This window comes from Kryptolebias marmoratus, linkage group LG7 (assembly GCF_001649575.2).
Source record: "Kryptolebias marmoratus isolate JLee-2015 linkage group LG7, ASM164957v2, whole genome shotgun sequence".
Lineage (NCBI taxonomy): Eukaryota > Metazoa > Chordata > Actinopteri > Cyprinodontiformes > Rivulidae > Kryptolebias > Kryptolebias marmoratus.
The window spans coordinates 3066543-3091308 of record NC_051436.1 but is presented as its reverse complement, the minus strand read 5'-3'; the positions used below and the strand labels follow the sequence as shown (position 1 = coordinate 3091308).

General features: G+C 44.6%; 1 protein-coding gene across 13 annotated transcripts in view; it reads left to right on the top strand.

Moving 5' to 3' along the window:
- The first annotated feature begins 1335 nt into the window (after positions 1-1335).
- LOC108248600 (zinc finger protein 638) overlaps positions 1336-24766 on the top strand; it is a 32525-nt gene continuing 9094 nt past the window's right edge. For 3 of the 13 annotated variants that reach the window (XM_025010888.2, XM_025010892.2, XM_037976676.1), the window contains exons 1-30: positions 1344-6444; positions 7014-7075; positions 8245-8283; positions 8364-8729; positions 8825-8994; positions 9071-9204; positions 10137-10268; positions 10776-10871; positions 11167-11207; positions 11410-11672; positions 12449-12622; positions 12733-12770; positions 13945-14088; positions 14228-14353; positions 14577-14615; positions 15568-15693; positions 15777-15903; positions 17128-17229; positions 17314-17348; positions 17434-17598; positions 19128-19262; positions 19695-19733; positions 19837-19977; positions 20383-20468; positions 20559-20582; positions 20932-22552; positions 22638-22791; positions 22868-23098; positions 24082-24189; positions 24312-24421. In XM_025010888.2, the coding sequence (XP_024866656.1) occupies positions 4681-6444; positions 7014-7075; positions 8245-8283; positions 8364-8729; positions 8825-8994; positions 9071-9204; positions 10137-10268; positions 10776-10871; positions 11167-11207; positions 11410-11672; positions 12449-12622; positions 12733-12770; positions 13945-14088; positions 14228-14353; positions 14577-14615; positions 15568-15693; positions 15777-15903; positions 17128-17229; positions 17314-17348; positions 17434-17598; positions 19128-19262; positions 19695-19733; positions 19837-19977; positions 20383-20468; positions 20559-20582; positions 20932-22552; positions 22638-22791; positions 22868-23098; positions 24082-24189; positions 24312-24421 (6792 nt within the window). In that variant the 5' untranslated portion in view covers positions 1344-4680. The other 10 variants (XM_025010890.2, XM_037976674.1, XM_025010891.2 and 7 more) reach the window with 10 other exon arrangements.

Below are 24766 nucleotides of genomic sequence, written 5' to 3'. Positions count from 1 at the left end.
TAGGCAGAACTGAAAGTAAAACTAAAACATTTTCTCTTTTTTTTTTCTAAACATTTAGAGAAACCGACCCACAGATACAAGTCAGTTGACTCAGTTAGCTTTAATCTGGGCTATAAAATCAGAATAAAAATCTACAGTCAGAGTTTGAATATCTGTTTTTAAAGGACTAGATGAAACTCTGGGGTCCTGGGAAGCATCATGTGACCGAGTTAAGCCTAATCTCGTGCTCTGGATGAATGAAGGTTTTACTAGAAGAGAGAAAAAACACCCCCAAGAGAAAGAAGACAGAAAGTTTAATGGTTGAATTTATGACCTTTTTTTAGTCTAAACGGCTGTAAAATCTCAGACTTGGACTTTTAAGTTGCACAAACAGGAAACAGAACCACAGAATACGATGTCCGGACGAGAACAACTGCTTATTTTCATCAGTCAGGCTGGAAACATGTCATGAGGGGGTTTCTGCCCCTCTATTTATACCGTGACCCACTTGGCTGCAGTCACTGAAACAGTGTGCGTGTTTGCGGGAAGCGTTGCTAATTTTAGGAAGAAAGTGAACTTATGTCTTGGAGATTAAAAAATGCAACCAAAACGATTATTTCTCTGTACATCAAAACATTGGTTAGTAGGATAAAAGAGGACCAAACTCCTTAAACAAGTATTTAATTTAGAATTAAGACAATATTTAGTAATTCCCTAAAAAAACTGTAATAAAGACTATGGCCTGGTTTTTGGTACTGTCACACTGTTTTGTGTCTATGTGTGTGTGTATATATTTATATATATCATCTCCAGTACGTACTCTGAGCGGTTGAGTGAAACCTCATGATATTGCGTGAAATTTTTAGGATTTGACCAAAACGGCGATAACTTAACATAAGATGATTTTGTTTTTCCAGACTTTATTTATAACAAAAGAGGAGAAATATAAGTGTCAACATATAAAAACAAAGATTAGCTGGGGAGTTGAGGAAAAAAAAGATATATATATATATATATATGTAATAATTATAGCAGCAAAAGTAATATTTGTGCTATACGACAACTTTAGGACATTATAAATTAATAAATTTTAAGCTCAGAGCAAGATGTTATAGTTTTATTTTGTTTTTTTGCATTCCGATTAGTTGAAAATCGAATTTAGTGCATATATTCAATAAAAAACAACAAACAAATTTAGATTTTTCTGTATAAATTTACATTTATGTATGTGAAATTGAAAGTTAGCAGGTATTTTATTTAAATTAACTCATAAAACCGTCTTGTTTGTAACGCTGGCGCACTTCGCTGCTCCGTCGGTAGGTGGCGGTGTTGTCTACGTTTAGTGTTTACAAACTACCGGAAATGTCAGCGAAGAAGAAGAAGCAGAATTAAAACCAAGCAGCAGAAGTTCCGGATAACTAATCAGATTTTCCAAGCTAACGTCCAAAAAACAGGCGGTATGTAAATAAAAAAAACATTATTTTTAAAAGCGATGCTTTGGTTTAAAGTCGCATTTGTCGATCTGTCGGAACCGTTTTTGGTTTTTAGCCGTTGTTTCAGAAACAGCTAGCAGGAAGCTAAAGCTAGCTCTCGTGTTAGCATAACGTATTAACTCGGCTCCCTTCATATAAATCTGGGTTCATCCCATTCTTCATCCATGGGTTTCAATCTGATGTTGGCTCACTCTGCTTCTATAACAGCTTCAGCTCTTCTGGGAAGGTTTTCCACAGGTTTTGGAGAATTTGTGGGAATTTTGTACCATTATTCCAGAAGCTCATCTGTGAGGTCAGACTCCGATGTTGGTCAGGTTCCTCCTCATCCGTGTCTTTATGGACCTTGCTTTGTGATCTAGTGCTCAGCCATGTCGGAACAGAAAGGGGTTAAACCCAAACTGTATAAAATTGTCCAAAATGTCTTGGTATGCTGAAGCATTAAGAGTTCCTTTAGAACTAAGCCTTCAAGCCAAACTCCTGATAAACAACCTCACAGCATGATCCTCCCTCCACCATGCGTTACACTTGGCTCAATGCTGTCAGACAAGAACCGTTCTCCCGGCAGCAGCCAAACCCAGACTCGTCCCTCCAGAGGACACGTGTCCACTGGTCTAAAGTCCAGTGGGGCGGTCTTTACTCCACTGCGTCCGTCTCTTTGTTCTTGGTGATGGAAGTCTTGGATGCAGCTGTTGCCATGGAAACCCTTCATGAAGCTCTCTCCTTTCTGTTCCTGAGCTGATCTGAAGGAAATATGAAGTCTGGAGCTGTTGACTCTGTGCTCCTCGGCGTCCTCTGAGCCCACTCTGTGGTTTTACGAGTTGCTGTCGTTCCCGATCCCTTCCACTTTGTTATAAAACCACCAACAGCTGACTGTGGAACATTTAGTAGAGAGGAAATTTTACGACTGGATGCTCAGGTGGCGTCCTGTCACGGTACTCACTGAGCTGAGAGCGACCCATTCTTTCACAGATGGTTGTAGAAGCAGTCTGCACGCCTAGCTGCTTGATTTTATACACCTGTGGCCGTGGAAGGGATTGGAACACCTGAATTCACACCTGCATTCAATATAGTCTAATTAAAGCCACATATCTATGTAGCTAATCTAAAACAGGATGTGGTTGGTATCTAATGAAGTAAAAAGTCGTAATTTATCAGAATTGTCTCTGTTTTGTGCTTGATGTATTTTTGTTTCATTTTTTATCAGCTCCTTCTTTGTGTAGGAGCTGTCAGGTTTACAGTCGGTGAAAACTACATGGCGTGTGGTTGGATATCTCTCCGAGCGTCCCTCTGACGTCTGTTTTGACATCAAAATTTGTGAAATTTGTCTGAAAATTCTGCATTCTGCTGTGATCAGGTGTCCAGCTGTGCTGGAACCGCTCACTGCAGCCGTCTCTTTGACTCAGTCGTATTTATTTAAAGATTATTATGTGTTGTCAAAGGATTTCTGAAGAGAAACAAGTCTTTCTTCATCAACTTACGATAGAAGACACCTTGCGAAGCTCTTAAAGACTTCTTTTGTAGTCCTCCTTTCACTCCTGCCTGTGAGCGTTGTGAATATATTTCTTTTAATTAGTGTTAAAGGTTATTACATACGTATGAAACCTGTCCAGAGGATGGCACAGCTGGATAGCAGACTGAAGCTGCTGTCGGTCCTTCATGAGGAGTTACGAAGTCGGCTCTCAGACACGTCATTTTGTTCTCGTAGCTTCGTCTGCCGCTTCTCGGCACAAAGTCCAGGCCGAACTGTTTCTCACAGGGTTTGCTCCAAGTGTCGTGTGATTGGTCAGAAGTTGTTGTGGGCGTGTTTATGAGCTTTAATGGATCCATTTTGCTTCTCTGAGAAGCAGCTGTTAGAAAATCCATCCGTCCTTATGGCTGTTCCAGCAGAACTTATAACCCTAAAAAGACCGTGGAGACGCAGCGGCTCCTTGTGGTTCTGACTCTCAGTCGGTTGCGGTGAAGACAGGAGAGCTGAGGAGCTCCTCCCTCCTCCTGCGGCGTTAAAACGAGTTTCTTCCCGGGAATTCTGATCCGAGCGTCTCGTGGACGATGGAAGGCGTGAGAGAAAACAAACGTCTCGCCACCACGTGACCAAGAACCCACTTCTTGACTTCTCGTGGAGCATGACGGAGCCCTCAGCAGTAAAGTTTTGAACCAGTCTGCAGCTCACCTGATTCCTTTGTGCGACGAAGAGTCGGCGCCGTGGGTCACCCTCCAGAAGCTGATCTGCGATGAAGCATCATTTATGGTGTAACGGAAGGACCAAGGGTTTATCTACGGTTCTTTATTTCTCTCTGCTTTGTGTGGATTTTTATCAGAAATAAAAAAAGGATTACACTTCGTGTTCTATTGTTGTACTTTTTATAAACACACGTCTTGAGTTGGTAAAGTCTTCATCTCTGTCGTCTGTTAAAGCAGACTGTCCGTCACCTTTTTCCAGACCGAAGTTTAGCATCATCCAGTCTGGATCCGGCCTCAGCCCGTTTGGACCGCAGACAGAACCGAAGTGAGTCTGAACAGGACCTCAGCCTCGGCCAGGACCACGTCTGTTTCATTTTACTATTTTTATTCATTTATTTATTTGGGTCAGAAATAAAATTTTTGTCTAATTGAATCAATTAAATGTGGTTCATTCCTAATATCTATACCTCTTCTCATGGTTCTTAGACTAATTTGTTAAATGGGGGGGGGGGTGATTAACATAACACCCATTAGGAATTAAATTTAGTGTTTTTCTATCTGCTGTTTCTGTGAAATAAGTGGTTGTGATCGTTTGTTCCTCTCTTTTTTTTAAATATCTATAACTCTTGTGATGTTTCACCTCCTCTGTTCTCTCTTGTTAGTGAAGACCTGAGCCTGAAGTCGACGGAAGGACGACGAGACGCCTTCCAGACGGAGAACGCTCTCGGCTGAAGACGCCGTCCCGTTCTGCGTTTCGCTTCTTTGTTTCCCCTTTCAACTTTTATTTGCTGTCGGATCGTTCTCTTCCCCTCTGCCTCAGGGGTGCTGTCCCCCCAAAGCAGCCATTATTATTGGTTAAGATGCTTTTTGTGGCTCTGCAAACTGAAAGCTCGGACAAATGATGCTTCTGTTGGGACCAAAGCAACAATCTTGACTGCAAACAAATCGTTTTCCTTGTCCATAAAACACCATCTTCCCCTGCTGTGGGGCCATCAGTCTCCTTAACGCTAAGAAGGCGGTGAAAAGCATGTCCCGCCCGCCGTATATGCCGCCCTATGCTTCGGGGAATCAGACTTCCTCCCAGGACCAGTATGGACCCTCTGGACGGTCAGACAGGGAACCCTGGAGGGCACAGCATTACTCCGGACCTGATTTTGGCTTCAGCTCTTCTGCAGCTTCCTCCGCAACTCCCGACCACCTGGGGAGACCGGCCCCACCGGTTTTAGACCTGCCTGTGAGCTACAGGACCGAGCAGAGGACGGTCAGATCGGAAACAGACGTCAAGATTTCTGTGGACTCGTACCTCAGCAGAGTCCGGGAGGAAGTGAGACACGAGGCTTCGAGTCGTGGTCCTCGCTTTGCCGACACGCGAAGAGACGAGCTCTTTCCTCCTTCCAGCAGAGACGTGCCGTCCTATCCAGACGTGGACAGACATAGGCTGGACGATGTGGGAAGTGGCAGCAGCTCCTTGAACTGGTTGCAAATCTGCAAAAAACCCACAGAGGAGGATTCTTCAAAATCTTATTCGCCTGAGTTTCTCGGCAGCGGTGACCGCAGATTTTTCACCTCCGCAGAAAGTCAACATGATAGACAATTCGCTCAGGGTTTAAGCAGTTATGGCGGTCCAGCGCCAGAACAACCAGCGCCTCGCAGTGAGCCCAGTGGGGGTCAGTACACTCCGGAAATTGCTACTACCATCCTCGAGCAGTTCGGTCTAGAAAAAGACGACTTGGAATATCTGCTTTCTTACCCTGAAGAACAGATGAACTCTGAAAATCTGCCTTTTATCTTGAAGCAGATTCGCCTTCAGAAACAGCAGAAAACCCCGACGGCGACGAATCCGTACGCTGACCCCCAGCCCACCCCAGGCTTCAGTGGCATGGACAGATCGGGCATCACTCGGGGGACGGGGATTTGCAAGGACACTGTGCCATCCAAACCCGTCCAAGTAAGTAAAGTCATCGAGTACGGGCACACTGGGAAGTACACCGTGGCTGGGAATCAAGCTGAAAAGACGAGCAGAGTTTCCAGCGGCGGCATTGAAAGAAGGTTTGACAGCAGTTACAAAGAACATCCGCCCAAAAGTACGTCAGAGGTGAAGAGCAGTGCCCTGGTCTCTTCAGCTGCCGGTTTCAGCTCAATCAGAAGCTCCGCGCTTCCTCCAACCAGCGATCTGACCAATCAGCTGCAGGCCCTATCGAGCCCGGCTCCTAAAAGAACCTTCAGCCTTTTCCCTATTTTAGAGAAAGACGCCGACGTAAAACTTCCCAAGTTTGAACCCTTCAAACTCTCGACTTCACAAAAACAGGAGCAGGATTCCCAAACGTCAAAGCCGTCTGGCTCTCAGTTCCACGAGGGAAAACCCGCCACGTTCGTGGTGAACGCCAACCGTGACGATCAGAGCAAAACTCCAAAGCAGCTCGCAGGGGTGGTTAAGAAGCAGCAGGAGGCGGAGAAGCAGAAGAGTCAACACGACAAGGAAGCGTCAGACTCGGTGAAGCGACAAGCGCAGCTGCAGCAGCCGGCGCTTCAGAAAGGTCCAGCTCCGCCGCCGCAGCGTCCTCCTGCTGCGCCGCTCGTTTCTTTGCTCTCTTTCGTCCCGAGGCCCGTCGGCGCCGCTCCACCTCACCCTCATTTCGTGCAGCCTCCCACCAGCCGGCAGGCCTTTGGGATGGAGATGGTCTCCATGGGGTTGCCGCCCGAGGCCAAGATGAAGGACTACGCTGCGACGGCGCCGGCGGCGTTTCCACACGTCTGCTCTCTGTGTTACGCAAAATGTGACGCCATGAAGGTAAGAGCACAAATCCACTCTCTTTGCTCCTTATTTAGGTTGTTTTTTTTCCTTCGTCTGCCATTTTAATTTAAAATTTGTCCTTTTAATGTGTTAATTTATGTTTAATGCTATCATTCCTTTAAAATGGGCTTTTATTTTTAAAGGTGGAACCTTTGGAACGCCGTTTGGCTCCTCAAACTCTCCTTTTTCCTGCTGGCCTAACGCCAGTTCTAGTTGTTTTAGGTTGTTTGTTGTTGTGTCCCGATCCAAACCTGCGTGGATTACCACCCCCAGACCTCAGGGAACCGAGGACCGAGACGTCACAGAATCCATAAAAACATTTTCTCTGTTACCAACAGTGTGTTTGCTGTTTGACTTTTCATCCTAAAGATTTGTTAATTTTGACGACATATATAATTAAATTAGCTTGGTTTGTGTATTTGTCATTGCATTTTGGATTAAAAGATCATAAAATCTTAAACTTTTTACTTTTCACGGTGGCATAAACTTGGAATGTGTTCAGATTCTTAAGTTTGACGTGAATCTTTTTGGTCAGAAATGGTAACTTTTTGTCTGTTGTTAACCAGGACTGGCTGTCCCACCAGAACACCGTCCTTCACACCGAGAACTGCAAGATCCTCCGAAAACAGTCAGTGTTTCTTATAATATTTCTTATAATATTGAGCTTATAAAATGTTATAAAATGATCAAATGTTAGCGCTGCCTCGGTTAAAAATCTACCCCCGAATTAACCCCGTTGTGACGGTTAGCAGGCGATGATAAAAGGATCGTTTTCGTTTCTTTGACTGCGGTTCTGTTATTATCTTCCCTGCGGCAGGAAACAGTCAGAGTGATCTCGGTTTATAGAATCGAGGTGGTTCAGCTTCTAGCTGCCGTGACCTGCACGCACCGCCCCCGTCTCGGCGAGGTTTCCCAGGATGCAACGGCTTTAACTAGGAAAACTCGAAAGCATTTTCAGTAGATTTTAAAGCTGTTCGCTCCCTTTGTTCTTTTCTATTTAGTTGCCTTACATCGTTGGATTTAACTGGATTTTAAAGTGTATAAAGCTACTTTACTTTGAGCCCCAACCGTGACCCTCTGAAGCCACATTTCTATTTAAATAGGATCCACCGGAAGAAATTTAGGTCATATATGATCTGTTCTGTTAGCTTCTTCCTCCAACACGTAATAAGGGCAGGAAATAAAAAAAAAAAAAACGTTACTTAAAGTAAATAAATAAAAACAAACAAAGCAGATGGTTTAGAAATAACCAAAAAGAGTGTTGGTGAGTCCCTAAACACGAGACTAAAACTGGACTTTTTGACCATGAAGAGGAACATCTAACCCCTCATCATGCTGAGAACACCATCCCCACAGCGTAGCATGGTGGTGGCAGCATCATGATATGGGGATTTGTTTGGAGTTTCATCAACAGGGACTGAGGAACTGATTTACAATGACGGTGCAAAATGGGTCAGTTTAACCCGACAGCCACGGGAGGGTTCTGGAATGGGCCAATCCAACTGAGTCTGATTAAACCAGAAGCTTCTTCTTCTTTGCCTTCATTTAACTTCATTAATCTGGAGTTGGTCTGTTGCTCCAAATCAAACTAAACATTTATTTAATTAAATAAGTCGATAAAACAAGCTTTTCCAAGCGAGACAGTTGGTTTAAATGGAAGCAAACTGTATTTTTTTATCATATTTTTTTGATTTTTAAATTCTACAGGAAGGTTATGGCTGTTTGTACCTTTTGTTGTTAACATCTGATCACTTTGCTGTTTTAAATAAGTATAATTTTTATTTTTCTTGTTCGTAGATATCCAGAATGGAATGGTGAGATAGAATCAGCCACCAGGTGAGTTTCTTTCTTTTCAGATAAACCACATGACGGGTTCCTTTCTCTCCAGTTTTTACTGCTTGTTTGTTTATTTTTAGTGCTCAAGATAAAAAAGATAAGACCTCAGCTTCTGCCCAGACTCAACACGAGTCCAGAAGCAGCCCCCGCCAGCGCTGCCGCGCCTCGAGGAGCAGGAAGGATCAGTCCAGCAGTCGGTCCCGGTCCAGGTCCAGGTCCAGGTCCAGGTCCAGGTCCCGGTCGCACAGCTCCCGTCGCCGCCGCGACTCGAGGGGCAGAAGGGACAGGTCCAGAAGCAGCTCCCGCTCCCGCTCTCCCAGCCCGCGGCGCCGTCACAGAAGAAGAAAGTCCAGCAGCAGTTCTCGGTCCCGTTCAAAGTCCCGGTCCCGCAGCCCCCGTCGCCACCATGACTCCAGGAAGAAAAAGAAGAAACACAGCAGCCGCAGGTCTGTGGAGGACACAAACCAAAGCCTTGCTTCTCTACAAGGTTCTGAACCAGTGGATCTGATCGGTCCCGGTCTCGCTCTTTGTCCTGCTGTAGATCACGTTCGAGGAGCTTCGAAAAACAACCTTCGTCCAGGAGGCGAGATGAGAAACGGTCGCCTCCGAGGAGAAGTCGAGAAAGAAGACAGTCGTTGGAGAAACCCGCCCCTCGGCAGAGGAGGTCAACCAGCGCCGAAAACCAGGCCAAGAGATCCATCGAGACCTCGGGTCCGTCAGACCTTCAGTCTTCTTCGATCTCTTTATGATACGAGTTCAAGTCTCAACTTCTGCCTTTTTGTTCCAGGAGCCGAGCCTCGGTCGAACAAGTCCAACATGGAGGCTGTAATTAAAACTCTGCCTCCAGCCTTACTGGCTAAGCTGTCGAAGATAAAACCATCATCATCATCAGCTGTAAAGCCTGATCCTGAGCAGAAACAGGCAGGTCCAATCATCCACACCCGACAAGCAGATGAAACGTAGCACCACCCGTCGCTTCTGAATTCCACTTATTTCATTTTCCGAGCGCAATTAGAAGCTCGAATTTATCGTTTTGAATCTGTCGATGATCAGCTCATCCAAACAAAGTCTATAAATCAGACCCTCAAGGATTTCACGATGTTGCAATCGCAACTATCAACGCAAAATCAAGCAAACCCCGCGAAATCGCAACTTTTTGCAACTTTAACCCAATATTTATTGTTTCTAAAGTGATTCGCCACCGTTTCTGCGGTCTAGTCTCTTCTTTGTGGGTTTGTGTAGTGTGGAATACAAAATAACCCCAAATAACTCAGGAAGAAGACACGTGACGTCACTTCCTGTTAACATCAGAATGCCGGGAGCGTGCAGGAGCAGCGACCGAAGCCAAAATGTGCGCTAATGCTTCACATTTGCCCACAAAGATTTCAGCAAACCAGTTTCCTCCCCAGCTGCAGCTGTTTTGCACGTCCTGCAGTGTAATCATGGAACATAAACGCATCGACAAACACTTTGTGTCTGCAAAACATGTGAGGAGAGCTGCAGACCAGGGACAATCCAGAAATGCTCATGAATGTCAGTTTAGAAGCTCTCAAAGTTCTCAAATAAAGCACCTTTTGAGAATGTCAATGTTTGTTGGGAATTATTTTACAAAACTAGGAAGGATTTTTGGTTTATATATTAAAAGTTATGGTTGTTTATTGATTTTAGTAAAAAAAATTGAAACTTTTAGGAAAATGCCCACGAAATCCTGGAGGGACTGGTTAATATTGTCTTTAAAGACTAAACTTTGATGAATGACGTGAACAGAGATGGTATCAGGTCCTGAATGAGGTTGGGTTAGATTATTATTAAGAATATACTGACTTTTGTTCTTTTCTCCTTTACCTCGCCAGGCGAAGTCTCCGCCCTCAAACCTGGTGAAGCTCAGAGGGGTCCAGACCTATCTGTCGTACGACGACGTGCGAAACGCCATGGAGCTGTTCGGGGAAATCGACTCGGTCGTCCGGTACAACTCCAAGCTGGAGGTGCGTTGAATCGAGAAGCGAAGGGAGCGTCCGGAGAGGGACGTGTGATTAAAACACGTTCAGACCTGTTGAAGAGATCAGATTATAAACAATAATATCCAACCTGTTGCAGATAATTTAATCAAAGAGGATTGATGTCGTCTTAAAACAACTCCAATTAGAACAATGTTTTATAAACCTTGACACCTTTTTTTTAATGTTTCATGGATCTTCTAGCAGAAATATGACGTCCTGCTGGAAGTTTTCAGGCGATAAACGAAGGAACAACAAACACCATCGTAGACCCGAGGTGTCCAGTCCTGGTCCTGGAGGACCTCCATCCTGCAGGTTTTAGATGTTCTCTTCAGGTTCTGCAGAAACCTGGGAATCACTCAGTCCTTCAGATCAGCAGAGAAACGTCTAAAACCTGCGGGACTGTGTCCCTCCAGGACCAGGGTTCGGCACCCCCTGTTTTTAGGGTATGTAATAATTTAAAGTCTTTTAATTTTTGTGTGTGTGTGCATGTAGGCGTACGTGCGCTTCAAGAGCGTTGAAGACGCTGAGAAACTGAAGAGCATCAAGAGCTTCAACCTGAAGGGAGTCACGATTCAGGTCATCGCAGAGGTACGACCCGTTCTGGATGCACGCCGCCGTTTTTCCACGCAGCATAATTTAAAAAAACACAAAGATGTCAAAAGCTGGTCAAACAAAACGCAAACAAAGGAGATAAATTTTAACACTATAAAACATCATAAAGCAGCTTTCTGTTACTTTGAATCTGCGTTTTTATCTTCATTAAAACCCAAAAAATACACCTGCATCTGTTTCCTGAGGAAAATACATGCCTTATGTTTTATTTTTTCAATGTTTTGTCACAATATCAGATGTAATTCTGAATAATTTATGTGTTTTCACACAGCTGGACCCGACGCCTCCCAAAGATCCGAAAAAACCTCAGCAGTAAGTCGTGCTTCACGCAGACCTCCTCTTATCTTTTCACAGATATGGAGCTTCAGCTCGGTGTGGTAGCAGCTGAGAGTCGTCCCCAACACATCCCCAATTAAATATAAACTCAAACTTTAAAGTTTGGGACAATTCAGATAAGAGATTATTTTAAAAATTCAGATGTAGTTTATTTTTCATGTTCTTCTCTTCTCCACAGAAAATCTGCTGATTCGGGCGTCTCTGTGCCTCAGAAATCTGAATCCGGCGCTTCCAGAAAGCCTGAAACTCCTTCGTCTTCAGCCCCCGGAGAGTGGAGGATCTGGAGCGCCAGAGGCGACAGTTCGGCTTCTGCAGGAGCCGAGGCAAAAGCAAAAAGCGAAGGAGCTAAAAATGGGTCAGAAGGTCGGCCGGACGCCGCCGGAGAAGACTCAGGAGACGCAGAGACGATGGAAACTGAAGGTTCTTCTTCTACTAAACCCAGTGAGAAACCGCCATCAGAACTCCAGAAACCTTAGCTGCAGCTGCCTCCTCACAGTGTAAAGATAATGGGCTATAATGAAACTAAAATAATTAATTAATTTAAAGATTTTTATACGCCGATCCAAAAACAGGAGGTTTTATGTCATGGTGCCGTCCGTCTGTCTGTGGGCAATTTTTTTAGTCCTAGGTCCAAATTGTTAACAGTGTCAAACTGGACACTTAATGGATTGGGGTGATCCCTATTGATTTCAAGGTTACAGGGTCAAAGGTCACGGGCAACCCCTTTGTGAAAAGCTTGTCCGTGCTCCAACTGTGCAGCCATGTAATGTAGGAATGTCAAACTGCACAGCCGGACACTTAATGAATTGGGGGTGATCCCTTTTGATTTCAAGGTTACAGGGTCAAAGGTCACGGGGTCAAAGGTCACAGGCAACCCCTTTGGGAAAACCTTGTCCGTGCTCTAACTGTGCAGCCGTGTAATGTAGGAATGTCCACCTGAACAGCTGGACACCTAATTGATTAGGGGTGATCCCTATTAATTTCAAGGCCATGGGGTCAGAGGTCAAGGTAACCCCTTTTATTCTCACGTCCTCATGAAGCTCCTTGTAAACGCTGTTTTTAACACTGTCAGCTAAATATAAAGAGGTTAATTTAGTGGGTTTTCCACAGATCAACATTGTTTCTTCTTTTTCGTCCTTTAATGATTCATTAAATGTCGTAAAAACCTGGAAATCTTTTCCTCCGCTTTACTTCGTCTGCGTCTCCTTCCTTTTAAGGTTCTGAAGAGAAAACGGCGCCGAAACCTGCCGGCGACGTTTCGGCCGAACCGACGCAGGAAGCCGCCAAACCCGTGAAGAAGTGGAACTCCGCGTCCGACTACTGCCTGAATCCCGCTTCCTCCGAGACCGTCGGGGATCTGATTGAGCAGTTTTTCCAGGAAGAAAAACTGAGTGAGTCGTTCAAAATGAAAAAAATAAATAAAGTGCATAAGAAACAGTAGTTCTGTAACATCTGCTGTAACTTTTTACTTCTTTTCTCCTTTTTTTCCCCGTTGATTCAGGCTGCTGTAAGAATCAGCATCAGTGCCTTTTGAAAAGCGTAAGTTTCTCAAACCGCAGCACGTTTTATGAAAACCAGCTAAATCCGTCACCACAAGGTGGCAGCATTTCTTAAAACATGTATCAACACAACAGGTTCACCTCAGATTCATGTTTATAACAACATTTATAACTGGTGAGACACCCGAGGAAGGATGAAACGATTCGTTGCGTCGTAAAGACCTCACTGCAGATAAACGCCTGACGGTTCACCTGCAGGACGTCAGCTGATGAGACAGAAACAGACACGGTTTCCCCTGCGTCTCCGTGCCGCTTCGGCCATCTTGCTTCCAGCTTTCTTTGTTTTCGTCAGTCCCTCACAGGTTCCTCACTCACTCCAAACTTTCTTTCTGCTGCTCCGTTTCTGTATTGGGCAGATTGTTTTATTACCTGCTGTTTATAATCTGCAGAATAAGATTTTATTTGTGTTCAGTTTTTCTCAGATGTCTCTAAGTGAATGTTTGTTGGTTTTTTTAGCGGCAGAGGAACATAGTTGCCTCTCCCGGCTGCAGATGGTAATATTTACTCCTTAGTTCACGTCTATGAATGAACGTTTAACACAGGGGTGTCCAACCCTGGTCCTCAGGGCCTCCATCCTGCAGGTTTTCCTTGTTCCTCTGCTCCAACACACCTGATTCATGGTTAAATCACCTCTTCATGTTCTGCAGAAGCCTGTTAATCACCCATTGATTCAAATCAGGTGTGTTGGAGCAGAGAAACAAGGAAAACCTGCAGGATGGAGGCCCTGAGGACCAGGGTTGGACACCCCTGGTTTAACACATCAGTCAAAAATTGCATCATGAAGAGGGGAAAAAATGGTAAATAAGTCTCTTTGAACGTCGCAGGACGGTCCTAATCATGAAAAAAAATATGACTTATAGTCCAGAAAATACGTTACGTCAGAGAGAACTCCCACGGACCGCTTCTTGGTCGATGTTTTTTGGGTTTTTTTTGCGCTTGTTTGGACCGCACGCCTTCTGGAACTGGTCAAACAGGTGTCAGGCACGGAGGTGGAGGGGTGGTGATGTGGGCCTGTTTTGCAGCCACATGACCTGAGCGTCTTAGAGTCAAAGAAATAAAAATAAGAAGTTAAATTGAGGCCAACAGCTGAGCTTCGAATGAGTTAACGAGCCCCAAACTAGAGCTCACCTGATTTCTTCCTTTCTGTGTTTCAGTTTTATGGGCGGTTGTTGTTGATCAGCAACCTTCCTCGCTATGAAGACGTCTGCTACTCCGAGGAAGACGTCGCTGATCTGTTCTACCCGTTTGGGTTCAAATACGCAGTCAACACTCTCTATATTATTCCTCAAATCGGCCTGGTAAGCGTTTAAATCTACACCCTGTTCGTTAATTACTGCAAATTTATGCAGCCGTTGCTCCGGTTTTGTCACTTTTTTAATGATTTCAGGGGCAAGTCGTCATAAATCTGATGAGTTCTTCCCCTGTTTTCCCCGTCAGGCCTTGTTGCTCATGCCGAGTCCGAAGGAGCTGCAGAACGTCGCCAGGGAGGCGTGGGACGGCGTTACATTTAAAGGGCGGGAACTCTGTTTGAGGCCTTGCTATAACAACTATGCTATGACACCGGTGAGCATTAAATAAAAATTTGCATTAAAAAAAACAGCCTAATTAAACACAGAGAAGAGTCAACCTTCTTTATTCAGTATTTTTGAAATGTTTGATTATTTATAGAAGGTGTTTTGGAGAAAGTGTTACCCTAAAATTAGCGTTTAGCAATAAGTTAGCTTTGTAGACAAATCACTGTTTTATGTTGGTGTGGTTTAATGTCTGACGCCTTCTTCTGTTTCAGTTTGGGTTTTACAAATCCACGATGAAACTCATGCTTTTTGTAAGTAAGACACACACAACTACACAACCCTCACTGCCCCGTAGAAGTAAATGAGTCCAGTTTAACGTATATTTTATGAGCTAACCAGTCGAATATGAATGCAGTTGAGTTTGGGGGGAAAAAGGAGCCATGTTGTCGGCTCAGATACTCCTTAATCAGATTACTTTGAAGTAAGATTATCAGCTCTTAATCAGTTGTTCTTGGCGAAAATCTGTAACAGAACCTCTGTTGAAACGTTTCTTATTGGTGATCGAAAAATATACGTCATTAAATTTAGACAGGCCTTTGTTGGCGCCGGTTGTGTTTAACTCAGTATTTTTAAGCAAATAAATAAAGCAGTTATAGAATTTTTTTAATATATTGCACCTTATTTTTACATGAAACACAGAAACGATGAAAAGACGAGGATCTGAAGCAGGGGTGTCAAACCCAGTGATGCAAGGGGGCCAAAATTATAAATTTGGTCCTAGCCAAGGGCCAATCACGATCAATATTTATTAAAAATTACATAAATGAAATGGTTTTAGATGGATTATGTCAAATCATTCATATAGAAATATCAATGACCTTTTCCCAGATTATACAGAATTTAGAGCAAACAGACTTTAATGAACTCAGACAAATAGATCAAACTTCAAAAATCACATCATTAGCTGTAATTTCTTACGCATCACTCAGCTTTTAAATGAAGTTTTTAACATTAAAACAGACAAAAACCTGATCATACAGAAATTAAAACTATATATTGTTGACTTCTAAGTCACTGTCAGAGAAAACCTCAGTTTTTTTAAGCAAAATAAGAATCAGAGACTCGATCTGAACCAGACTAGAGGGCCGGATCTGGCCCGCGGGCCTTGAGTTTGACACGTGTGGTCTAAAGTAACAAACAGGAAACCATCGTCAGCCCGGGTGAAGTTCTTGTTTTGAGTTTTCGCTGCCTCTGTCCCAACAGGAAGTGACTGATGACGGATCGAGGATCGTCTTCATCCAGGACGTCTCGCCGGCTGAAATCAAGGAGCTCAGGGAAGTTTTCCTAAAAAACTTCACCGTCAGAAACTTCCTGCCTCTGCTCAACAAGGTGCGAACACACAGGAACATGTGTCGTGATGCGTTTGAGTTACTTCCTGTTCGACTCACCTGCGCTGCGTTCGTGTCCTCCAGCTGTTTGTGGAGTTCGAGTCGACTCAGGACGTCGATCAGGTCGGACTTTCCTACAGCCGACACCAACGAGGCCGTTCACACAAGCTGTTCAGACTGAAGCCGCCCGACAGTCTGTCCACGACGCACGGTGAGAGTTTTAGTTTATAAAACACAGATTAGTTCCTTTAACCCGTTGGTAAATTACCAAACAGACACCTGAGCTTGGCAGCGAAGCATTTCTGAGTTACAGTCACAAAAAATAAAAATGTCGTTAAAATTTTCCTTTTTTTTTTTTTACGCCCGTCCAAAGATATATCGTCAATCTGTCTGTGGACAACTTCTTGTCCAAGCTCTAAACTCATAACCTTTTAACGTAGAAATGCCAAACACAGCTGGACACCTCATGGGTCAGGGGTGATCCCGATGGATTTCAAGGCCACATGGTCAAAGATCAAGGTCACAAGTGAGCCCCTTTGTGAAAACCTTGTCTGTGCTCCAAACTCTGCAACCGTAAAACGTAGGAATGTCAAACTGCACACCTCCCAGGTCAGGGGTGATCCCGATGGATTTCAAGGTCAAAGGTGAAGGTATTCATGCTTTGGATTTTGATGACACTGACAGTTTTCTGTCATGTGTATTTTTATCGTCCTCACCATTACAACACCTGAGCACCATCATGGAATCACCGCCTTTATTAGATGTTTATTTAGCCGTTTTATTTTGTAGGAGGTAGTGGTATTTCAAAATAAAACACTTTAGTGTCGCATCTGATTTTATTCCCTTTTCTTTTTATTTTTTCAAGATATTGACGCAATAAAAATATTTCTTAGAGGAAGTTTAATAAAACTGAGTGAAGTCTTTAGGAAATGAAAACCCTGTCATTTTCTACCTACTTTGTTATTTTTGTGCAACTTTGATATTAATTAGTCCAGCACTGTTCAACCCGTTCTTTAATTCTTCTAAATCCAACGAACTGTTCAACATTTTAATCCGTTTTTCCTTTTTATATAATTAGTTCAACAAACGACCCTCAGAGATTTCTTCAGTCTGTTCTTCTTTTTGTCTCCAAGCCTCAGAGTTTGACAGATTTTTAATCAAAAATCAAATAAAACCTAAAATTTCCTTCAAATCAAAACAACCAAGTTACAAGTTACAGTTAAAAAATTCATCAAACTGCACACGCAAACAAGAAAAACTTTGGATAAATGTCAAACAGACATTTAATGACTTATTCAGACGCAGAAAAGCAGCAAAAGCTTTTATATAAAACTGTTAAAACTCAAACAAGAAAATCCTAAATGTCTGATTGTGTACAGCATATAGAGTTATAAACATTTTACGTTTCCAATTATTACAACAAACCTTCCAACAGTGAAGTCTGGCCTCCCGCCGGGCACCAACCCGCCATTTTGGATCACCATGAAAACGGCTCCATATGCGTTCCCTACAGCCACCCCGTGGTTCGAATTCCCAGGTAATAAAAAATACACACAAACTAGATTTAACTGCAAACTTCAGCTCATTTTAAGGCACTAACTCTTCTGTTTTTACCTCCTAGAATTCACCACAGTCAGCAGACTCAAGGCCATTTCAGTAAGCGCCGTCCTTATCGACCATATTTTTATTTTAGCCTCAAATGAAACCAGTTTAACGTTTAACGATCTGTGTCATGGTTCAGAAACTGGAGTCTCAGGACTCAAAGTCGTTCGGCGTCATGCTGACGGGTTTGCCGGAGGAAGGCTACACCCACGAGGACGTGGCCAGGCTGGTGTGGCATCATTTGTACCCGAGGAGCCTTCAGACTCTGTACTCGGACGTGATCGTGCTGCCGCTGCAGAGGAGGGTAAAGAGCCGACAGCGACACGGAGAAACTCGTCGCGGTTGAAGCGGCGTGAAACTGAAAACAAGGGACGCGCTGACAGAAAACAGCTTAATGGGATATATTTCATGTTAGGTGTGAGGAATATCCTGAATTCTTTCACCTAATTAGGACTAATTGACTGCAACAACCGTTTTAACAGTTTGCATTTAATTCATCAGGATTTTCTTTGTTTGGTGGTTGATCCAGGTCACCATCCAGGTCCTGTAGTTTCTTAGTGACCCCCTGGTTTTGATTTTTGTATAAAGAGACGAACGAGAGCTTGGCGAGAGGGACAGGAACCCCGGCTGTGTTGGCAGCCACTTAGAGATGGGGAAATAGTCCTGTTGTCAAGCTTTGTTTCCTGAGTCGATCCTGTCCAATAAAGAAACTACAACATGAAGAGAAATCGTGTTCTTAGAAACAAAACACATCAAACAGCAACATGCCCCTCCTTATTATTGTTATTGTTGGGAAAAACCCGATTCAGATTTTTGATTAGAGGTAGTTAGAACTTTTTAAAGATGGAATTATAATAATTCTGCTGGAAGGACTGTGTAATACTAAATGAACGCTGGTGTAAAGTTTTATAAAGTACTGTTTGTTGTTTTGTTTAAACCACTTTGGTTCTGGCCTTGTTCAGACTAGCCGCAGTGGGTTGGCAGTGTCTCAGGAACCAGAGGGTTGCCGGTTCGAGTCCCCGCCCTGTCAGTCTCAGCCGTTGTGTCCTTGGTCGAGACACTTCACTCGCCTTGCCTCCTGGTGGTGGTCAGGGTGTCATGGCCGCCTCACTGTCAGTCCTCCTCCGGGCAGCTGTGGCTAAATGTAGCTCACCACCATCAGTGGATGAATGGGTGAATGATTGTAGTGTGAAGTGCTTTGGGGTCCTTGGACAAGATAAAGAGCTGTACAAGACCAGGCCGTCAACTCGTCAGTCCAGTCAGAACTTCTTCTCCAAACTCAAGCCGTTCAAAGAGTGTCTACTACAGGTTTATTTCTGGAGAACGCCACTCTAATGCCCCTTTTCCACGGGCTCTAAAGGTCCCGGCTCCGCTCTACTCCGCTCGCTTTGCTCGTGTTTCCACCGGCATTATTTCGAGGCCAGTCCCTGCTCTTTTGGTCCCTGCTTCGGAGTAGGGCCAAGCTTAGCTCCTGTTCTCTCATTGGTCGTGGGTGTGACCAGATGCAAGCATAAAAAGCGAACGGTAGGAATATAAACCACAGCGTTAGCTTACCCTGCAACGTTTAGCCGTCTGTCCCCCAGCTGAAGGCCTGTAAAGCCTGAAATCTCCGGCGGATAACAGCTGTCCTACTCCGCGCAACAATGGTGGCATCCAGAGCATTTCTTCCACTGCGCCTCTCTTCCTGAAGCCTCAGGAGAATCCCCATAAGTTTAAAAAACAGCAACAACACCGGGCCAACGTTGTCCATAGCGCTTCAGTTGTTTTACAAAACTTGCGCCAAGTTTTCGTAGCGAAAGTCATGAACCTTATTCGTCTCTTCTTCCCTTTCAGGCGTTCGTGTTTTTCAGCAGCTGGTCGTCATGCGTCAATTTTGTCCAGGAGCACCTGAGGAAACCGTTTTCTGTCAACGGCGTCCCTCTGAACGTCCTCCTCGTCTCGAAGATGATGCATCCCGGATCAATCGAGGTACGGAAACCGGAGCACAAACCGGACTGTTAAACACCACCACCCCTGGCACGATTCATGGAATCGCCCCTCGTGGAGGATGTTCTTTTGATTGTCTAAAGATAAATCACGTACCTGCCACAAAACTATTATTTTTGCAATATACCAACCTTCTGGCGTTAGGATTCCAAAAGTTCGAGGTCTAAATTGATAACCGGTCAAGGATGATCTCTATTGATTTCCAGGTCACAGGGTCAAAGGTCATAGGTGACCTCTCTGTTTAAAACTCGTCCGTGCTCTAAATCTACATCTGATACTTTATTCAGCCTGAAAATGGATCATTTTACATTAAATCTGTTTGTGTCTGGCTGAAATCCAGATATATTTACAGAATCTGTTTATTTTTCATTTGTTGCTCCCCATTCTAACCCATCCCTTGTAATCCCTTTGCAGAAAATAATGTACCACAGCATGATGAAATGGAGCAAGTGTGTAAGTTATCTCTTGTTTAAACGGGATGTCGACTAAAAGTAACAACATTTGAACTCTCTGGGCTTTTTTCTTTTTTTTAACCGGCTGCTGTTTGGTTTTTCAGGACGTTGCTGAGCCGTACTACCTGGAGAATCGGCTGCTGTTTATCGAGACCTTCGAGGCCTCCGTCAGCCTCGTGGTTTCCATCATGAAAGTGGTGGCATCCATCGCTCCTTTCAACAACTACTTGCCGCTCGGCAACAGGGTAACGAGGACGCCAACAATAACTCTGAATAACTATAAAATAAAAATGTCACAGGACGGGTCAAATCATGGCGTCCGTCCATCTGTGGACAGTTTCTTGGCTGGGCTCTAACTCTGCAGCCGTCAAACTGCTTAGCTGCACTTCTAATGGGTCAGGGATGATCCCTATTGATTTCAAGGTCACAGCTGGCACCTTCGTTAAAACCTTTTCTCTGCTCCAGCTTCATATCAGAGCAACAGAAATGCCAAACCCTTTGTTTCCCAGACTGTGCCAACCGACAGGCGTACGAAGTACCGTTAGCAGTTAGCGGTGTTAGATTTAAACAATTTGAGTCCTTCATGAAGCAGCGATGTTCAGGAGACAAATTGGCATATTGATTTTCTTCAAACCGTTTCTCTGCCTCAGATCTACATCGAGATGATTGAGCCCGCCGCCGTGACTCAGGTGGTTCGGGAGCTTTCTGCTGTGGATTCATCTCAGCACGACAGATGGTACGGTCGTCTTTAAATAGGAAGACATAAGCTGTTGAGATTAGTGCCAACACGATTGCTCACAAATATTTATATTTTATATTTATACAGGACTGAGGTTGGACGCATTGAATCGTGAGTATTTTCACTTCACCTTTATTTTTTATTTTTGTCAGGTTAAGAAACTTAAAGAAAAATTGGTAAAAACAAGCATTAGTCTGTAGGCAGGTACAGCCCTGCAGATTAAAAAAAAAGTCAAATTTGAATGTTCTCCAGCAGAATTAATCATAAATGTTGCTGCCAGGGTGGGCACAATGTGGGCAGAGGTGTGTAACAAAAATAATGTGACTACACTTTTACAAGCCGTTCACACAAAAATACGCTGTGGTTTTTAAAAACTGTCCACATTGCTGCCTGGTTGCCTGGTTTCAAACACTCAGATGTTTGACCAGTAAGATCAAATGTTTCTTCTTTTTTATTTCAGTTTGACGAGCCTACAGCAGCGTCTTTGGGAATCCGGCCATTTTAAGGTCGATCTGAAAACTTTCTCAAACTCCATCAAGGCCCAGCTTCGAAAAGAACGGCGGCACACCTTCACGCTCGCTCCTTCCAAACCAGCATCCTCTGCAGGATCCACAGTCTCTGAGTCCACCAAGGCAGGGCCAGATGATGCAGCACCGAAGAAGACTGAGAAACCAGACAATGAGATCTCAAATCCAGAAACTTGTTCTTCAGCTGCAGCTTCCGAAAAGTTACCAGACGCTCGCGAGTCTCCTGAAAAGGGAGATAAACTCTCGGAGGGTGACCACGAGGTGTCAGCAGAGAGCAGCACTGCGAAAACTGTCGAGTCAGAAATGGAAACGCCATCAGAGACGGATTCACCTGGACAGGAAACCAGGACAGGAAAAGAGGAAAAGACTGATGGGGATCCTGAGAAGATGGACTCTGAAGATAAACCTCTCCAAGAAGCTTCAACGACAGAAAGTTCTGGTCAAGATACGGCTAACAGAGGAGTCGAAGAGGACAAGACATCGACTCAAACCGAACCTGAACAACCTGGAGCGGAAAAAGAAACTACAAACGAGATTTCAGGGTCTCCTAAGGACGACTCTGCCACTGACAAACCAACCATCGCAAGAGCAGAAAGAGAAGATGAGAAACCCAAAGAGGACGGCACCCCCGCACAACGGGAGGCCACACCCACAAGAGAGAAAACGCCACAAATGGACGTTCCTTTGCAGGAAACGGAGATGAGTGAAGCTGTGGTGACTGACCCAGGGGAGGAGGAAGGCGCTTATGTCATATTAGATGCCGTGGAGGAAGATGATGCTGAAGATGATCGACCAAAGAGAGAAGAGCCAGTGGATCCACCTGGAAAGGAACGGGAGACGGGAAAAAAGGAAAAGACCGACGAGGATACGGAGAAAATGGACCCCGTTGAAGATCAACCTGTTCAAGAAGCTTCAACGGCAGAGAGTTCTGGTAGAAAACAGGCCAACAGAGTCGGAGAGGATGAAAAGATATCGATTAAAACCGAACCTGAACAACCTGGAGCGGAAAAAGAAACGACGAGCGAGATTACAGACGCTCCTACAGACGACTCCGCCTCTGACAAACCAACCATTGCAAGATCTACCAGAGCAAGAAGAGGAAAAACTAAGACTGATGCTGAAGATGAGAAACCCAAGAGAGATGAAACCCCAACAAAAAGGAAGGCCACAGCCACAAGAGAAAAAACACCACAAACCGAAGTTCCTCTGAGTGAAGCTGTGGTGACCGACCCAGGGGAGGAGGAAGGCGCTTATGTCATATTAGATGCTGTGGAGGAAGATGATGCTGAAGAGGCTCGACCAGCAGCACAAAAACCAAAGAGAGGAAGACCAAAAAAAGGCACCAAGACAACCAAAACCCAAACTGCGGTTTTACAGAGTGCTGTGGCGGCTGACGAAGACGACCTCTGGCAGATCTTGGACTCGGTGGAAGATGGCGCTGTGGATGAAGAGCCTCCCAAAGAAGAGTCTAACAGCGAGACGAAGACGGCAGCCTCCGAGGACGGCGACAGGAGGACGAGTCGGCGTCAGATGGAGACTGAAGAAGGACGGGCGGTGAGGCTGACATTCAAACAGATGGGAGTTTAATGTTTGTTTATGGGTGAGTTTCCTCCTGAAGCTCCTCTGTGTTTGTTCTCAGAGCACTCTGGGTGGAAACGAAGCCGGCGGCGCCGAGGAAGCTGGGAAAACGCCAACATCTGCTGAACGCAGACAGAAGACTGAAGAGGAGGAAAACGAAGCGACAGCAACCAGAACGAGGCGCCGACCGAGGAAGAGAGCGAGGAAGGCTCCTGGTAACACCGACACCGTTACGCTCCGTCAGGTTCGCCTGAAAAACAGGAAAATCTCAGATTTGATCTCCTCCTGCAGTGAGAAAATCCACCCGAGGGAAACCGGCGAGCGCCGAGGACGACAGAGAAGAAGAAGAAGAAGAAGAAAGCGAGCCACCGCTTCCTGCCTCAGTGGAGTCCTCCTGGACTCGGGACATTCAGACAGAAACCCAGCCTGAGAGTCCTGAGGTACGGGGACAGGAGGGACGTGGACACGAGGAGGAGGAGGAGGAGGAGGAGGAGGAAGAACACCACGATGACGAGAATACAGGTGATGTGAATTTGGCCACTTTGGCTTGAATGATTGAAACGAATCATTGATCAGATTTGTTGCAGATTATGTTTTTATTACTTGTTCATCTCAAACTTCAGTTACTTAAAGTTGTATTCAGACCTGACACATTTGGTCCGCTTTAATCGAAGCAGAGTCCGTTTCCAGCGTTGGTCCGGACTTTTTGTGCAGGTGTGAATACAGTCATGCGGATCAAACAACCGGACCGAGACCCGCTTTTTGAGGTTGTCTCGCTCCGCTTCTGGTGTGAATACAGACCGGACTTGAACCGAACTAACGCGCCTTTTTGGACTTCACGGGCCACCGTTGCTAAGCCTCATGGGACAAATAGCATTAGCAGCAATAATGCTAACACCACCTCACACATTTGCCGGCGCCATTCCAAAATTCGAAGTAAAACGTCATTAAACCGACGTTGAATGAGCTGCTGTTGAATTTCAAAATGGTGCTGTAATCGTACCAACAGAACGAATCCAGCACGCAGGACTTCCATCTTTATTATGGCTTTGTTTATAAATTATACTCCGCTTACAAAAAAGCACAATGTGAACGCAAACCGCACCAAACGAAAAGAATAAAGTCCACTTTTGGTTCGGACCAAAGGACTTCCCTGGTGTGAATCCTCCCTTAAAGAAAAGCTGTAATTTCTGACTTCAACATGCCTTACAACATCATTAATAAAGCTCTAAAAAACCAACATGGCCGACCAAAGTGTCGTACAATAAAACAAAGACGCACGCGACAAAGGATAGAAATTATAGGAGAAGTAAAAAAATAAAGAATGAAATCAGTAGAAGTAAAGTCAACACCTCACTCTGGGTCGAAGGTCGAGGAGGAAAAAAAAAAAGAGCCTCAGCTGCAGCAGGAAATCCTTCCAGAGTTTTAAACGGAAAATTAAAAATGAAATTGAGCGTTTCCTGTCACAGACTGAATGATTTATTGATCCGTTTGTTGCTCCTCAGTCTTCAGGATGAAGCTGATCGAACCCGACGCAGAGAGCTCCTGCTCCGAGTCTCCTGACGTCGCCGCCGAGTTCGAGCTGCTGCCCTTTGACCCCGACGGCCCCGCCGGTGAGACAAACACGCCTGATCCTGACAGTCCACATCTGATCATTTAATAAAACATGTCAGAATGTTATAACAATGATTCATTTCATATCTAAAGAACCTAAACAAAGATTTCTGTGCTGCAGAAGAAAAGGAGGCGACTTCAGAGGCCGAGCGACCAGAACCTGAGTCCAGAAGTGAAGCTGAAACACAAGAAGAGCCGATGGAGGAAACCTGTGACTCTCTGAGGCCTGAGGTGAGGCTGACGCTCCACAACACGGAGCGTTGACTTCTGAATACTCCAGATGTCTGTTTTACTGGAGAACAACAATGTGAGCCGTTTTTATCAGCTTCAGGTGTTTAGAGACACACAGATACAATCCAGCTTTCAGACCCTTCAGGATTTCATGATGTTGCGATTGCAACTATTAACGCAAAATCAAGCAAACCCAGAGAAATCGCAACTTTTTGCAACTTTAACCCAATATTTATTGTTTCTAAAGTGATTCGCCACCGTTTCTGCGGTCTAGTGTCTTCTTTGTGGGTTTGTGTAGTGTGGAATACAAAATAACCCCAAATAACTCAGGAAGAAGACACGTGA